This window comes from Lolium rigidum, chromosome 4 (assembly GCF_022539505.1).
Source record: "Lolium rigidum isolate FL_2022 chromosome 4, APGP_CSIRO_Lrig_0.1, whole genome shotgun sequence".
Taxonomy (NCBI): Eukaryota; Viridiplantae; Streptophyta; class Magnoliopsida; order Poales; family Poaceae; genus Lolium; species Lolium rigidum.
In genome coordinates this window covers 31,476,526-31,494,490 of record NC_061511.1, presented here as the reverse complement: position 1 = coordinate 31,494,490, position 17,965 = coordinate 31,476,526, and the positions used below count along the sequence as shown (strand labels likewise).

The following is a 17,965-nucleotide window of genomic DNA, read 5'->3' as shown; positions in this document are numbered from 1 at the left end:
GCAACCTAACAACTAAAGAACAAGACCAGAGCTGCTAAGTTCAGTCTTGTTTGAGAAATTTTATCTACTTCAGTTCCCTATCTTTTCAATGAAATCTCTTTGCGTTTTCTCAAAAAACTAGGAGTAGTATGTACAGAGTTCGATTGTTTGCTTAACTATGTTACTAGCAACTTGATCTAGCACATGAACTATATTGTAATGCTGATTTTAGTTGCAACGAGATAGTTGGAAAATGAGGACATAATAAAATTACCTTATCCTAGCATTGATATGATTGACCTGCCGCGGGTGTGCCCAGTCATTGTCACTCGACACCTCACCGATTGTCATAAGCTTTAAATGTTCTATGGCCGCCCATTATTAGGTTATGTGTATTCCAAGGTAACTAACTAATCACGGATCTTATGTACTCCCAGGTGCTAGAAACTTGCAATTTGCAATCTAAACATATTGCATTCAAACAAAAAAATCAAAGCATATAAAGAAAACAAGAGGAAAGCAACGGAAAAAAAAGAACATCATAGCTATCTGCAGGTTATGAAGACCAACATATTCAAGCATCGTCATGCTGGGACAGAGCTTGAATCTAGATACAACTCTGCGGTCCACAAAACGCATCATCATGCTGACCTGACCGCCGCAAGAGGAACAGTGTTCCACCAGCTGAACTCACACTAGTTCCAACCATAAAAACACGATAGCAAACTTCAGGCCAGTGGTACCTCATCTTCGCTAGCAAGCAGACAAAGGCCATTTACCACATCACAGAGCAGATACTACACACCACCAGGCATTGCATAACCAGAGCAAAATAGTCTGTGCCTCTCCAAAAACCTGATACAACGACAGGCCCAACATGGGGCATAATCAACAATAAACAGAAACGGTAGTTCCCGCGGTGAATAATTATTTGCACTCTTGTTTGGCAAATAGTTGTCCTCAAAACACGATCAAGACTTTTAATCGCTAGCTACATATAATTCACAGGATATATATAATTAAGGTTGCAACCTAACAACTAAAAAACAAGAGCAGAGCTGCTAAGTTCAATCTTGTTTGAGAAATTTTATCTACTTCAGTTTCCTGTATTGGACATATATATATTATCGGCTGAATAAACATCCTTCGTCGACCATTGTTACATGGTCCAGAACAAATTGATTAGTTTGTGTGATGTCTGAAAGAACCGCTGTTAGCCATCTTCACTCGCCCTTCTGCTTCTTTACTCTCCTCTTGGGACCCGAAGCAGTCGTGCACCTGCCCACAAACTTGAGGACCTCGTCGATGAGCACCACAGGGAGTGCGACAAGCAGCACCAGCAGCCACTCGTTCAGGCTTAGCGGCACAATGCCAAACACCTGTGCGAGGAACGGCACATAGAGGATGAGGAAGTGTAGGCCGAACGAGACCGACATGGCAAGGAGCAGCCACGGGTTGACCCATGGAGGCATCCTGAGCAGGCTGGTGTCTTCAGAGAGCGCGTTAAGTGAGTTGAACATCTCGATTGCCACCAGCACCGACAGAGAGAGTGTTGTCGCCTTCACTTTGCCAGCCTGGAAGTACTCGCAAGGGTTGTCAAAGGTGAAAGTTCTAGCTCCAGCAGTGAAGGGTGCAACTGTGAAGTTGTCCCAAGTTGAGCACTGGCCCCAGTTTGAGAGCTGTGAGTAACTGACAAGGGAGTGACCATCTCCAGTGAGGTCAATGCCCATGAAAGATCCATGGGTGTACCAGATGACAAAGATGCCCACAGTGGCAATCCCCACATAAAGGCCAATGACCTGCAAGTAAAATATGACAGAGGACAAAAACTAATTAATCACAGAAAGGAAGGCAAGATCACTAAAAGAAATCGAAAACAGAAGTAGCCACTAATTGATAACGAGAAAGATCTTTTACCAGGTAACGGAACAAAATCCAGGGAGTGATCAGTGAGTCATCGCTCCTTCTTGGTGGTTTCTTCATGATATCCTTGTCAGGAGGATTGAAACCTAAGGCAGTTGCAGGGGGGCCATCGGTGACAAGATTAACCCATAGAAGCTGAACAGGTATCAATCCCTCAGGAATACCCAAAGCAGAGGTAAGGAAAATCGAGGCAACTTCACCAATGTTTGAGGAAATCATGTATCTGCAGCAGTAAAGCATAGAAGTCAGAATCCTTGCAAGGAGTACCAAGGTCTTCTAACAACTGGATGCAAATATATCTAGATAAAGTATGTAAGCAATTGCAATCAATCAATCGTGACAGACTCAGAAACATCATTTTTACCAAAGTGATAGAACAACTAAATGCATGCAAGCAACCACAAAACTGCAAGTCAGAAGTGGGAACAAAGGCTTTCAGTGCACAAACCTTATGAAAGCTTTCATGTTGTTGTAAATAGATCTTCCTTCACCAACTGCAGCAACTATGGTACTGAAGTTGTCATCAGCTAGTACCATATCTGAAGCCTCCTTGGCAACCTGGGAAAATATAGGATTTTTCAGATACCACTCTTAGGTATAAGCTGAGCAAAAGCATAGTTTTGTACATATTACTCTTTTACTGCTCTAATTCAAATGCTATTATTTGATTGGCTCAAAACAAATACAACATACAACGGCAAGGAAACCAAAAGAAGTGATTTCAGAGCAGAAGACCTTGCAGGCTCTGAAGTGCAAAGTGATAGTTAGTGAAGGGCGACTATGCTTTTGTTCTCTGCTCTGGATCATGAAAGTAGGTTTTTTAAAACTGTTATATCTGACGGTTCATAGTTTTATGTTGGTTCTGCAACCATGGAGTTACAGCCTAGTGTTTGTGATCAGACTAAGGTATGTTTTGTGACACCTGCTGAACTTGTGATTTGCAATATTACTCTGGCATGGGGTGGTATGGTGAGTACTATGCGAACTTTTTCATTTGATATTATAGAAAACTGGTCCTTTCCCAGAATGAAGAGAGAACGAAAACAGAGGTCCAAAAAGATCTAAGATGGTGTGCCTTAACATACCTCAGTGCCAGTAATACCCATCGCAATACCAATGTCTGCAAGTTTTAGAGCAGGGGCATCGTTTACTCCATCTCCAGTCATAGCAACAACTTCACCATCTTCTTTTAAGAGTCTCACAATCTCTTGCTTGTGCCTAGGCTCTGCCCTAGAGAACAGAAGGCCACCTTTCCTTCGCAGCAGAGTCTTCTTATCCTCAAGTGCCATGAACTCCTTCCCTGTAAAGCTCTTCAGGCTGATGTCTTCATCAGGTGAAAATACACCAATTTCATGACATATTGCCTCAGCAGTTTCTTTGTTGTCTCCTGTAATCACCATAACACGGATACCTGCAGCTCTGCAGTCCTCAATAGCATCAAAGACCTCTTCCCTCGGAGGATCCTGAAATAGTTAAAATGACCACAGTAAAAATATGTCAGCATCACATGCAAATAAAATACATAAAAGCATATAATCAAAACTTAGGGAAATGCATTCTGTAATTCCAAACTGTGGAGTTAAGTGTAAAACAACACTAATACAGAACATATGCATACTGAGGAGGCACAGTCTTACCCTTAGGCCAGCAAGACCAACAAATATCAGGTCTGTCTCAATTGATGCATAATTGGCTGGATCCAGCAAAAGCTTGTGAGCAGGATGGAATTCACCATCATATGTTGCAAATTCTCCAAGATCCTCCTTGTATGCAAAACCAAGGCAGCGCAGAGCTTTTGTTGACAATTCATGGAGACTTGCCAAAATAGCTTTTCTTGACTTCTCATCCAAGGGCACAACTGAACCATCCTGCAGCTGTATTTGTGTACTCCTTTCCAGCAAGGTTTCAACAGCTCCCTGTCATCAGGACACATCATCACGCACTTAGTGTCACTTCTGGGAGCACAAATAATATACAGGATAATTGTATTTAATGTATCAGTGGGAAATGATGGTACAGCAAGCTCACCTTCACAAGTAAAGTGTTGCTTCCTGATTTGGACGTAACGATGATTCCCATTGATTTCCTCATACGGTCAAACTCGAGCGTGGCAATCCTTTTGGCAGCATTGCTCCAATATCGGCAGCAGCCTAGTAAGCAAACAAAATCACAATGTACTCAGCATATGATTTTTTGAGTCAATTGAGCGGCAGATATTTATGAAACATACATCAATGAAAACAGTAAAGTATCTTAAAGCTAAGCAATTGCTTACCTAATGTCTCGGATGGATCCACGGACAAGCCGTTCTTGCCTTCAGGAAGTCCCATTTTCTCAACCATGACCTACAGGTAGAAACCAACAAAATCATCATCATGGGAGCTTAAAAACAAAATGTGTTCCAACATCAACCAATGTTGTCTGAATTTGGACGGACACAGTATCCAGTGATCACTGTTTCCTACACTGTTTACAGCATGATTGAAAAAACAAAACATGTTTTAAGCCGTGGATCCAAGAAGCACCATATACTGTCGAACAAAAATACTGTAAAATAATCATCATTGGGAGCTTAAAAGCAGAATATGTTCCTCCAACATGAACCAATATTTTGTGAGTTTGGACTGACAAACTGAATACAGTAATCCCTGTTTCCTACACTATTTACAGCATGAGTGGAAAAAATATATTTTAAGTTGTGGAACCAAGAAGAAGCATATTATACTGTAGAATAAAATATTACTGTTACAGTAACATTAAAAAATGAATACTGGGAATATAGCATGAAGAACTGTAGTTCTCACCTTGCAGTAACATTAAAAATTTCAGAAATACTGGGAATAATATAGCATGAAAAAGAATTTTCTCACCTTGAGAGCAGCCTCAGTGGGCATCCCCGTGGAGACAAACTGGTTGGCAGAGTGCGAGACGCTGGCATCGTTGCACACCGCGGCAACCTTCGCAATCATCTCCAGGTTGGCATCCATTGCGCCTGCAGGCCAGTCGTGAATCTTCCCATCGCGGGGATCATACGTGGTGCCATCGACCTTGAAGCTCCTAACCGTCCCCGGCGCGCCACCGACGGCGACGAGCTTGGCGACGGACATCTGGTTGGTGGTGAGCGTGCCGGTCTTGTCGGAGCAGATGACGGTGGTGCACCCCAGCGTCTCGACGCTGGGCAGCTTGCGGACGAGCGCGTTCTTGGCGGCCATCTTCCTGGTCCCGAGCGCCAGGCAGGTGGTGATCACCGCCGGCAGGCCCTCGGGGATCGCGGCCACCGCGAGCGCCACCGCGATCTCGAAGTAGTAGGTGCACTTCTCGAACGAGAAGCGGATGTTGGTGGGGAGGTACGAGTTTGGGCGCAGGTCGAAGGTGAGGAAGTACTTGGCGTTGATGAGCCAGACCAGCACGCAGATGAGGCCGATGATCTTGGTGAGCGCCTCGCCGAACTCGTTGAGCTTCTTCTTGAGCGGCGTGTCGTCGTCTTCCTGCGAGGCTGAGTGGATCTGCGAGTGGATCTTGCCGATCTCGGTGGACATGGCTGTGTGGACGACGAGGCAGATCGCGCCGCCGTTGGCCACGGTCGTGCCCGCGAAGACCATGCAGTCCTTGGCCTGGATGTCGGCGTCGGATGCGGTGGGGGGGAGGGCGTGGGCGGTTTTGTTGACGGAGTTGGTCTCGCCGGTGAGGGACCCCTGCTCGACGCGGAGGGTGGAGGTGACGAGCCGCGCCACCCGCATGTCGGCGGGGATCTTGTCGCCCACCCGCACCTGCACGACGTCGCCGGGGACGAGGTCCCGGGCGGGGAGCGCGGGGACCCAGGCGCCGTCGCGGAGGACCGTGGCGTGGTCGGACTGGATCCGGCGCAGCGCGTCCAGGGCCTTGGACGCGTTGGTCTCCTGCCAGACGCCGACAGCCGCGTTGACGACCAGGATGAGGAAGATGACGAGGGGCTCGACGAAGGCGGAGGGCGTCAGGGCGCCGGCGGAGGAGGAGAGCGCCAGGAGGAAGGAGACGGCGGCTGCGGCCAGCAGGATGCGGACCAGGGTGTCGTTGAACTGGTCGAGGATGAGGTCCAGGGTTGTGGGGCCTGGGTGCTCGTGGAGCTCGTTGGCGCCGTGCGTGCGGAGGCGGGTTGCGGCGTCGGCGGTGGAGAGGCCGTGGGTGAGGGAGACGTTGTAGCGCTTCGCGCACTCGTCGACGGTCCGCGCCCAGGCTGGGAAGGCGTCGTCGGCGGGCGGCGCCGCCGGCGGCGCGTCGTGGCCGGCCTCGCCCATCGCGATTGATCCGAGCAATGCGATGAGAAACCTCGCGGAATTCGCCTTGGATTGTGACGGGGGGCGGTGTCTTATACGCGCGCGACGGAGGGAAGGGAAGAGGTGGCGTCGGGGGCGAGATCTCTTGCTTCGGGGCGGGGCGGTTGTTAGCGTGCCGAGCCGGGATTCCGCCACGCGACGGAACCAATCAGCGCTGCCCAAACTGGAACCCAAAGGCCGCGACACGTCGCGCCGTCCCGCCTCGGGATTCTTGACCGGACTGACTCCGGCGGCAGCAAGAACGACGGCGGCGGAAGGCCGGAGGACTCTGGTTCTTACACTGGCAGAGAAGAAGGGAGGTGGTTGGAAGAATTGGGATCCCAGACCCAGGCTAGAAGTGGGAGTGGTGGTGGTGGTGGGCAGGTGGGAAGGGCATGCGCGGTGCTGCTTCGTACTCGTACTCTCACTACTTGTACCGCCGCTCCCGCTTCCAAGGGGAAGGTGGCACGAAGCTTCCCCCTAGCCTAGCCTTGGCTTGAAGATGGAGATGTGGTGCGGTGCGGCCACTCTCAACCGCTGCTCTGCTCCGCTGCGCTGTCTGCCAAAAAGCGCGCACGCGCGAGCTCGAGGCTACAATCGTCTCGAGAGCACCTTTTATCATCAATCACCTCGCTTCCTTCTTCATCAATGGTGGCATCTCGTCATGCCGGCCCAACGCGCTTCTCCCCTCTGTGTCTCTGCGTGGGGCTGTGGGCACCAGGTGTGTCTCGACCGACGGATTCATGATGCCTGTTGAACAGTGGAGTACTGCTCATCTTGTCAGAGTTTTCAACACTAATAATATTAAAAGAAAAAATATTAAAAACTTGTTGTTTACACGAAATCAGTTCGAGTTTCGCGAAGCAATGCGTCAAGTTGAACGCCTTTCTGCCGTTGCCCCGCTCGAGTGCACGATCTAACTAAATCAAGAAAGCACACACCTCAACATATCGTCATGGTCTAGTATGCGAAACTGACAAACTTTATCACTTACTTGATCCTCGCCGTTCGGGCCACTCTCCGGTCTTGCGCGGGTGTTCTCAAAATATCCATGAAATTTGTTAACCAGCTTTTTGGCACCTTTTTCATTTGCATTACGACTTACTCGGGGTTGACTATCTCGCACTAATTAAATTTGGTTTTGATCTTCTTCCAATAGACCCGCTTTTTTCCATTGGCGCGGTTGATAGGATAAAATACTCATCGTATTCCAAGCATCACACGGACATTGTTCTTCTGACGACTTCCACTTTGTGGCCGTGGTGCCCACCCTTCACCTTGCCCTTATTGGTCTCCCCCCGTCCCAATATCGGCGTTTCCCTCTTCGTATTCATCTCCGCCTCATCTTCCTCTTCCTCTCCCTCATTCTCCCCTGCTTCTTCATATTGTGTGGCGTATGCGGCCTCACTTCCATCGTTGATGATTTCATTAATGGCGGAGCTTCCATCTATGCATAAACACAAGAACGGCGTAAAGCCTACAATGTGAAAAACAAAACTCAATGCAGGTGTTCACATGCCTCGAAGGCGCCGAAGCCATCATAGGTACGGTTGAGGTCGACGAGGGGCCATGAGCTGTGGTCGGTAATGCTCGGGGAAAACAACGCATTGGAGTGGAATCCACCATGCTTGCTATCGCCGTACTCGAGGAAGAACATTGACAGTGGCCTCATGCCGACGCTTTTCATGGATGTAGGTCGTGGATGATTGTGGCATGCTCCTTGAATGGGTCACCGACGTGGTGTTCCCTTGGCTTCCGTCAGGGGTGGCGGGAGCGATGATGCCCGTGGCGAACCCATGGCTTGAGGAAAGGTTCGCGTCCACCTCCTTTTTGATGTTAGAGCATCTCCACTCGTCCCCCCGACGAGGCCCCCGGCGATCCTTTTTTCCATCCGGACGGCGTAATTCGGCCCAGTCGCGCCCCCGGTTCCTCGTTTTCGTCCGGAATTGGGCCTAATTTCATCCGGCGATCCCACGCCATCCCCAGCCCCCCGGGGAGCGCTCGGGGACTCCGGATGAGAGAAAATCACGGGAAACGTTTGGTGGCCCCGACCTGTCGGCGACAATGGCATGGGTTTCTACGGCAATACCCTCGTCTTCCCCGATCTACGGCACTACCCTTGTCTTCCCGATCTACCGCAAGACCATCGTCGAACGAAAGATTTGAACTCTCAACATAGTCAAATTATATATAGTTCGAATAAACATAATTATATATAGTTCGAATAAACATAAAAATTACATATAAAAACTTAAAAACAAACTTAAACTACTACTTCTTCCTAGATGGCCCCGCCTCATCGTCGTGGCGGCGACGCTTCCGGCTCGTCACCTCCTCGTCGGAGGAAGGTGCCTTCGCCTCTGCGTCCTCCTCCTCCTCCGCTTTGCTCCTCGGCTTCTTCCTCGGCTCTGCTCCTCGGCCGGCTCCTCGGCCGGCTCCTCGGGCTGCTCCTCGGCCGGCTCCACGGCCGGCTCCACGGCTCTGCTCCACGGCCTCCTCCTCGTCCTCCTCGTCGTCGTCATCCCATTCGTCTTCGGCTGGACGGCGGTGGGGAATCGTCGGCTGGCCGGACGATGCAACGCGATCCCACCAATGTCGCCATCCTGGCGGCTTCCCCTCGCTGTCGCTGTCCGATGGCCACGACCAGTCGCTCATGGTTGACAGAAGATGGTAAGGAGAGAATAGATGAATGGCGTCGGCCGTTCGAAACCGTATATGTAGTTCTCTGGACGAAGAGAGCGGCGGTTGCTCTTCCTCGGAGTTCATGCTCCATTACGGCGGTTGTAATTTCGAGGCGACTTCGACCGTTCCCGACGAGGCGACTTCGCGGACCATTACGGCGGTTCAAAGCGACGAGGGCACTCCAACGGTTGCCCTTCCCGGCGACACCGTCGCTATGCACGCGGTGGGTGAAGGCGACCATGGGCTCGCCACTGGGAAAATGGGCCTCCCCAGGCCAAAAAATACATCCATCCGGCGCTAAATAGCGCCGGATTTCGGCCTGGGGAGCCCCAACGGCTGGGGATGCTCTTAGACCTGATGCGACGCCCCTGACAATTTCGGCGTGGAGTACTTCCACGAGATGAGGATGGACTCCCACTCTTCTTCCGTCATTCCCTCAAGCTTTGTCGTGCGCGCCGGCTGCTTGTGTGGCTTGACAAAGGTCCTTTTCACCCCCTTCAACGCCTTCGAAGCCTTTAGAGCTTTTGACGGCATGGCAGTGAGGGAGAACGAGGTGTGTCGGCAACGACGGCGTGGACTGGGTGGAAGAAATGAAATGAAAAAGAGAAAAAAGGAAAGACAAAGTCAAATATGGAGCGAGGTGCTTAACGAGCAACCCAAACCAACAAACGAAAAATATGGGTTGACGGCAAGGCTGGGTGCTGTTACCATATCACAGCGCGAAAATGCCTCACGTACGATAGAAGTTGTACGATCTCCGTACGACTAGACTCAAGAAGGGCCTTCCAATGATCTGGCCCACATACTGGCTGAAGCTGATTTGAGTCTGATCGTACCAAATCATCCGACAATTTCTATCGTACGTATAGCATTGCTCATCACAGCGATACATTGCGTCGAACATTGTTCATTGTTGGAAGTGATACAAGCCACGGATTTTAGCTGATTTCTCTACTAAAACCCTGCGGCTAGTGCAGTAATCTATATTCTAGGGTGATTGACGAATCAGTTGCGTGGGGGTAGCGAATATGCCCTGGCGGCCGAAGCATTTGTCAGCGGGGGTTTTGGATTCGTTAATTATCTACTCCTACTTCCACTTCCTTCCTGGAAGCTTCCTCCCATGCCGTGACGCATCCTGCCACGTCATGGAATTTGACCCCAGAATGCGCTCGCTTTTTTGCCTCGACCTGTACCTCTGGCCCTGTGCCCGTGGGCCCACAGACCAGTAGAATTCCTGGATTGTGGGCCCCACCGACCAGTACAAACATACCAAAGTCGTGTAGGGGTAGTACTCCAGTAGGGCAGGGTGCCGTTGGAGGGTACACGGAAAGGCAGCACCCCGAATTCTATTTCTTCCAAATAATAGTTTTGCATGCAGGCACCCATATATCATTGGACATTGCGCATTGGCATTTTCAGCTGGCATTTGCTTTGGTTCATTCGATTTTGGAGATACAGGAGGACAGTTGTTCTTGTTTATGTCTGGTGATGTTGAGAGGTAGGTATAAAAGAGCCAGCTAAATTTTCGTAGTATATATACTCAGCTGGCATAGAGTTATTAGCATAATTAGAGTGCATATATATATAGTGTGTAGCAAAGTCAGACATGTTTGTTTCTAAAATGCTTTTGGTAGGTCTCGACGGGAATGTTACCTGGCTTAAAACTATAGACAATAGAAACATCAATTATTCCTTTGCAAAAAAAATCATCAATCATTGTAGAGATTTTTGTAGCGTCATCAGCGTGCCACCGCAAATAACTTAGTGAGAGCAGCTTGTTCTTAAATAATTATGTTATTGCCACCTGCTTGAAACGACAAAGAAAATACCAATGAGAAAACCTAACTTGTTTTCTTGCTATCAAGGGAAGAAACTATGTTGTTGACCGATGCCTGATGGTTGACATCATATTTACTTTAAACTAAATGGATGAGTCTCAGTGGCTCGATTCAAAAACTACATTCATTTTTACATCCTTAGCATCACGTTCTATTCTCTTTCAAAAAAAAAGCATCACGTTCTATTCTTTTTTTCCAGGAAAATAATGCCCTCGATTTCTTTATAGCCCCCTGATGGCGTGTAACTCACACGTTCGTTGGGAACCCCAAGAGGAAGGTATGATGCGCACAGTAGCAAGTTTTCCCTCAGAAAGAAACCAAAGTTTAATCGAACCAGGAGGAGCCAAGAAGCACGTTGAAGGTTGATGGTGGCGAAATGTGATGCGGCGCAACAACAGAGATTCCGGCGCCAACGTGGAATCTGCACAACAAAATCAAAGTACTTTGCCCCAACGAAACGGTGAGGTTGTCAATCTCACCGGCTTGCTTGTAACAAAGGATTAAACGTATCGAGTGGAAGATGATTGTTTGCAATAAAACGAGTAAAACACAATTGCGATAGATTGTATGCTATGTAAAGAATAGGACCGGGGTCCACGAGTTCACTAGAGGTGTCTCTCCCATAAGATAAAAGCATGTTGGGTGAACAAATTACAGTCGGGCAATTGACAAATAGAGAAGGGCATAACAATGCATATACATGATATGATAAATATAGTGAGATTTAATCCGGGCATTACGACAAAGTACATAGACCGCCATCCAACTGCATCTATGCCTAAAAAGTCCACCTTCGAGGTTATCATCCGAACCCCATTCGGTATTAAGTTGCAAAACAACGAGACAATTGCATTAAGTATGGTGCGTAATGTAATCGACAACTACATCCTTAGACATAGAATCAATGTTTTATCCCTAGTGGCAACGAGCACATCACAACCTTAGAACTTTACATCACTGTCCCGAGTGTCAATGAAGGCATGAACCCACTATCGAGCATAAATACTCCCTCTTGGAGTTAAGAGTACAAACTTGGCCGAGCCTCTACTAATAACGGAGAGCATGCAAGATCATAAACAACACATAAACAATAGATTGATAATCACCATAACATAGTATTCTCTATCCATCGGATCCCGACAAACACAACATATAGAATTACATATAGATGATCTTGATCATGTTAGGCAGCTCACAAGATCCAACAATGAAGCACAACAAGGAGAAGACGACCATCTAGCTACTGCTATGGACCCATAGTCCAGGGGTGAACTACTCACTCATCACTCCGGAGCGATCATGGCGATGAAGAGTCCTCCGGGAGATGAATCCCCTCTCCGGCGGGGTGCCGGGAGGCGATCTCCTGAATCCCCCGAGATGGGATTCGCGGCGGCGGCGTCTGCGGAAGGTTTTCCGTATCGTGGCTCTCGGTACTGGGGTTTTCGCGACGGAGGCTTTAAGTAGGCGAAAGGGTAGGTCAGGGGGGCTGACGAGGGGCCCACACCATAGGGCGGCGCGGGCCCCCCTCTGGCCGCGCGGCCCTATGGTGGCGGCGCCTCATCGCCCCACTTCGTTATCTCTTCGGTCTTCTGGAAGCTCCGTGCAAAAATAGGACCCTGGGCGTTGATTTCGTCCAATTCCGAGAATATTTCCTTACTAGGATTTACGAAACCAAAAACAGCAGAAAACAGCAACTGGCTCTTCGGCATCTTGTTAATAGGTTAGTTCCAGAAAATGCGTAAATATGACATATAATGTGCATAAAACATGTAGGTATCATCAATAAAGTAGCATGGAACATAAGAAATTATCGATACGTTGGAGACGTATCAGCATCCCCAAGCTTAGTTACGCTCGTCCCGAGCAGGTAAAACGATAACAAAGATAATTTCTGAAGTGACATGTCATCATAATCTTGATCATACTATTTGTAAACATATGTAATGAATGCAGCGATCAAAACAAAAGTAATGACATGAGTAAACAAGTGAATCATATGACAAAGACTTTTCATGAATAGTACTTCAAGACAAGCATCAATAAGTCTTGCATAAGAATTAACTCATAAAGCAATAAATCAAAGTAAAGGTGTTGAAGCAACACAAAGGAAGATTAAGTTTCAGCGGTTGCTTTCAACTTATAACATATATATCTCATGGATATTGTCAACATAAAGTAATATAACAAGTGCAATATGCAAGTATGTAGGAATCAATGCACAGTTCACACAAGTGTTTGCTTCTTAAGGTGGAGGAAGATAGGTAAACTGACTCAACAATAAAAGTAAAAGAAAGGTCCTTCAAAGAGGAAAGCATCGATTGCTTGTATTTGTGCTAGAGCTTTTATTTTGAAAACATGAAACAATTTTTTCAACGGTAGTAATAAAGCATATGAGTTATGTAAATTATATCTTACAAGTTGCAAGCCTCATGCATAGTATACTAATAGTGCACGCACCTCGTCCTACTTAGCTTGGACTACCGGATCGTTGCATGCCATGTTTCAACCAAGTGTCACAAAGGGGTACCTCCATGCCGCTTGTACAAAGGTCTAAGGAGAAAGCTCGCATTTTGGATTTCTCGCTTTTGATTATTCTCAACTTAGACATCCATACCGGGACAACATGGACAACAGATAATGGACTCCTCTTAAATGCATAAGCATGTAGCAACAATTATTATTCTCATATGAGATTGAGGATATATGTCCAAAACTGAAACTTCAACCATGATTCATGGCTTTAGTTAGCGGCCCAATGTTCTTCTCTAACAATTTTGCATGCTCCAACCACTAAGGTGATAGATCCTTCAGACAAGACGGACATGCATAGCAACTCACATGATATTCAACAATAGTTGATGGCGTTCCCCCAGAAGAATGGTTATCGCACAACAAGCAACTTAATAAAAGATAAAGTGCATAAGTACATATTCAATACTACGATAGTTTTTAAGGCTATTTTGTCCCATGAGCTATATATTGCAAAGGTGAATGATGGAATTTTAAAGGTAGCACTCAAGCAATTTACTTTGGAATGGCGGAGAAATACCATGTAGTAGGTAGGTATGGTGGACACAAATAGCATAGTGGTTGGCTCAAGGATTTTGGATGCATGAGAAGTATTCCCTCTCGATACAAGGTTTAGGCTAGCAAGGTTATTTGAAGCAAACTCAAGGATGAACCGGTGCAGCAAAACTCACATAAAAGACATATTGTAAACATTATAAGACTCTACACCGTCTTCCTTGTTGTTCAAAACTCAATACTAGATATTATCTAGACCTTAGAGAGACCAAATATGCAAATCAAATTTTAGCAAGCTCTATGTATTTCTTCATTAATGGGTGCAAAGCATATGATGCAAGAGCTTAAACATGAGCACAACAATTGCCAAGTATCACATTATGCAAGACATTTTAGAATTACTACATGTAGCATTTTCCAATTCCAACCATATAACAATTTAACGAAGAAGAAACTTCGCCTTGAACATTATGAGTAAAGCCTAAGGACATATTTGTCCATATGCAACAGCGGAGCGTGTCTCTCTCCCACAAAGTGAATGCTAGGATCCATTTTATTCAAACAAAAACAAAAACAAACCGACGCTCCAAGTAAAGAACACAAGATGTGATTGAATAAAAATATAGTTTCGGGGGAGGAACTCGATGATGTTGTCGATGAAGAAGGGGATGCCTTGGGCATCCCCAAGCTTAGACGCTTGAGTCTTCTTAAAATATGCAGGGGTGAACCACGGGGGCATCCCCAAGCTTAGAGCTTTCACTCCTCTTGATCATAGTATATCATACTCCTCTCTTAACCCTTGAAAACTTTCTTCACACCAAACTTCAAGCAAACTCATTAGAGGGTTAGTGCACAATTAATAATTCACACATTCAGAGGTGACACAAACATTATTTACACTTCTGGACATTGCATAAAGCTACTGGACATTAATGGATCAAAGAAATGAATCCAACATAGCAAAAGAGGCAATGCGAAATAAAAGGCAGAATCTGTCAAAAACAGAACAGTCCGTAAAGACGAATTTAAAGCTGGCAACAGACTTGCTCAAATGGAAAAACTCAAAACTAATGAAAGTTGCGTACATATCTGAGGATCACGCTCGTAAATTGGCAGATTTTTTCGAATTTTCTACAGAGGCCTGTGCCCAGATTCGTGACAGACAGCAATGCTGTTTCTCCGCAGCGATCCCAAATATAACATCAACTTTGACATAGAAACTTTACTTGGCACAAAAACATGATAAGGAGAGGTTGCTACAGTAGTAAACAACTTCCAAGACTCAAATATTAAAACAAAGTACTGTAGTAAAAACATGGGTTGTCTCCCATAAGCGCTTTTCTTTAACGCATTTCAGCTAGGCGCAGAAAGTGCAAATCAAGTAACATCGAGAGATGAAGCATCAACATCATTACCTTGGGAGTTGGGAGTTTTCTCCACAATGCATGTTATCTCGTCTATGTAAGTTTCAGAGGCTCCTTTTTCATTATTCTTAGGCTTGCTATTCTCATCAAACAAATTTTCAGGAACAAACCAACCATAGTTATTTTCTAGAGCTTCATGCATTCCTAGGAGTTTACATGGTATTGTTGTCTTAACCTCCCCACCATCATTAATATTATTAGTGTACTTTACTCTCTCCATGTCCATCTTTTCAAGGAGACTAACAAAATTGGTGTAAGAACCAAGCATTTTATATTTAGCAAAGACTTTTCTAGCCTCTCTTGCTACACCACCAAATTCTTTAAGAACGGTTTCTAAAACAAAGTCTTTCTTCTCTCCTTCCTCCATATCACCAAGTGTGAGAAACATGTGTTGGATTATAGGATTTAGATTAACAAATTTAATTTCCAGCATGTGTACTAAAGAAGCAACAACAATTTCATAAGTAGGAGCAAGTTCTACCAAGTGTCTATCCTCAAAATCTTCAGCTGTGCTAACATGAGTGAAAAATTCCTCTATATTATCTCTTCCAATTATAGACCCTCGGCCTACCGGTATGTCTTTTAGAGTGTACTTAGGAGGAAACATGATGCAATAATCAAAAAGTAAACTAGGCAAACAAAGTAAAGACGAGTAACTAATTTTTTTGTGTTTTTGATATAGAGAGCAAGACAATAAATAAAGTAAAACTAGCAACTATTTTTTTGTGTGTTTTGTTTAGGTGCAGCAAACAAAGTAGTAAATAAAATAAAGCAAGACAAAAACAAAGTAAAGAGATTGAGAAGTGGAGACTCCCCTTGCAGCGTGTCTTGATCTCCCCGGCAACGGCGCCGAGAAAAAGAGCTTGATGGCGTGTAACTCACACGTTCGTTGGGAACCCCAAGAGGAAGGTATGATGCGCACGGTAGCAAGTTTTCCCTCAGAAAGAAACCAAGGTTTAATCGAACCAGGAGGAGCCAAGAAGCACGTTGAAGGTTGATGGTGGCGAAATGTGATGCGGCGCAACAACAGGGATTCCGGCGGCAACGTGAAATCTGCACAACAAAACCAAAGTACTTTGCCCCAACGAAACAGTGAGGTTGTCAATCTCACCGGCTTGCTGTAACAAAGGATTAAACGTATCGAGTGGAAGATGATTGTTTGCAATAAAACAGTAAAACACAATTGCAGTAGATTGTATGCTATGTAAAGAATAGGACCGGGGTCCACAGTTCACTAGAGGTGTCTCTCCCATAAGATAAAAGCATGTTGGGTGAACAAATTACAGTCGGGCAATTGACAAATAGAGAAGGGCATAACAATGCATATACATGATATGATAAATATAGTGAGATTTAATCCGGGCATTACGACAAAGTACATAGACCGCCATCCAACCGCATCTATGCCTAAAAAGTCCACCTTCGAGGTTATCATCCGAACCCCATTCAGTATTAAGTTGCAAAGCAACAGACAATTGCATTAAGTATGGTGCGTAATGTAATCGACAACTACATCCTTAGACATAGAATCAATGTTTTATCCCTAGTGGCAACAGCACATCACAACCTTAGAACTTTTTGTCACTGTCCCAGGTGTCAATGAAGGCATGAACCCACTATCGAGCATAAATACTCCCTCTTGGAGTTAAGAGTACAAACTTGGCCAGAGCCTCTACTAATAACGGAGAGCATGCAAGATCATAAACAACACATAAACAATAGATTGATAATCACCATAACATAGTATTCTCTATCCATCGGATCCCGACAAACACAACATATAGAATTACATATAGATGATCTTGATCATGTTAGGCAGCTCACAAGATCCAACAATGAAGCACAACAAGGAGAAGACGACCATCTAGCTACTGCTATGGACCCATAGTCCAGGGGTGAACTACTCACTCATCACTCCGGAGGCGATCATGGCGATGAAGAGTCCTCCGGGAGATGAATCCCCTCTCCGGCGGGGTGCCGGAGGCGATCTCCTGAATCCCCCGAGATGGGATTCGCGGCGGCGGCGTCTCTCGGAAGGTTTTCCGTATCGTGGCTCTCGGTACTCGGGGTTTTCGCGACGGAGGCTTTAAGTAGGCGAAAGGGTAGGTCGGGGGGCTGACGAGGGGCCCACACCATAGGGCGGCGCGGGCCCCCCTCTGGCCACGCGGCCCTATGGTGGCGGCGCCTCGTCGCCCCACTTCGTTATCTCTTCGGTCTTCTGGAAGCTCCGTGCAAAAATAGGACCCTGGGCGTTGATTTCGTCCAATTCCGAGAATATTTCCTTACTAGGATTTCGAAACCAAAAACAGCGAGAAAACGACAAGCTGGCTCTTCGGCATCTTGTTAATAGGTTAGTTCCAGAAAATGCGTAAATATGACATATAATGTGCATAAAACATGTAGGTATCATCAATAAAGTAGCATGGAACATAAGAAATTATCGATACGTTGGAGACGTATCACCCCCATTCCAAAAATATATAAGATGTCTAATTTTTATCTATCTTTGACAACTAATTCATAGTAACACATAAGTTTGCAACAAGAATCATTGGTAAGATAATGATTTTTGTTTAATTTTTACACATATTGCTCAATCGAGGTTATGAAGATCTAAACCCTCAAAAAGTTTGAACAGAGAGGAGATAGATAATACTCCAACATCGTAGCTACCTGCTACAATGTGTAGATCATGATGATTGTTGTCATATTTTAAAAAAAAAACTGAATGGATGAAGCTCGATTGCTTGATTTGAAAAAAAAAATTGTTAACCACCTGGACAAAGCTAAATCTTATATA

The 17,965-nt window shown here is 46.0% G+C and overlaps 1 protein-coding gene across 1 annotated transcript; it reads right to left on the bottom strand.

The window, feature by feature from the left end:
- Window positions 1–867: 867 nt before the first annotated feature.
- Window positions 868–6,179, bottom strand: LOC124706878 (calcium-transporting ATPase 4, endoplasmic reticulum-type-like). Its single transcript, XM_047238543.1, has 8 exons — window positions 4,773–6,179; window positions 4,178–4,247; window positions 3,931–4,052; window positions 3,540–3,818; window positions 2,988–3,365; window positions 2,351–2,460; window positions 1,897–2,125; window positions 868–1,778 (listed from the first exon to the last, which is right to left on the bottom strand). Exons 1-8 carry the CDS (start codon window positions 6,177–6,179, stop codon window positions 1,203–1,205), a joined length of 3,171 nt encoding a protein of 1,056 aa, XP_047094499.1. The 3' UTR covers window positions 868–1,202.
- Window positions 6,180–17,965: the final 11,786 nt, after the last annotated feature.

Excerpts from the sequence above, each read along its gene's own strand:
- LOC124706878 (XM_047238543.1), bottom strand. The coding sequence starts at position 6,179 with ATGGGCGAGGCCGGCCACGACGCGCCGCCGGCGGCGCCGCCCGCCGAC. Across the intron at positions 2,461-2,987 it reads TGGGTATTACTGGCACTGAG|GTTGCCAAGGAGGCTTCAGA; the intron begins GTATGTTAAGGC and ends ATATTTTCCCAG. Across the intron at positions 1,779-1,896 it reads GGATTTTGTTCCGTTACCTG|GTCATTGGCCTTTATGTGGG; the intron begins GTAAAAGATCTT and ends TTTTACTTGCAG.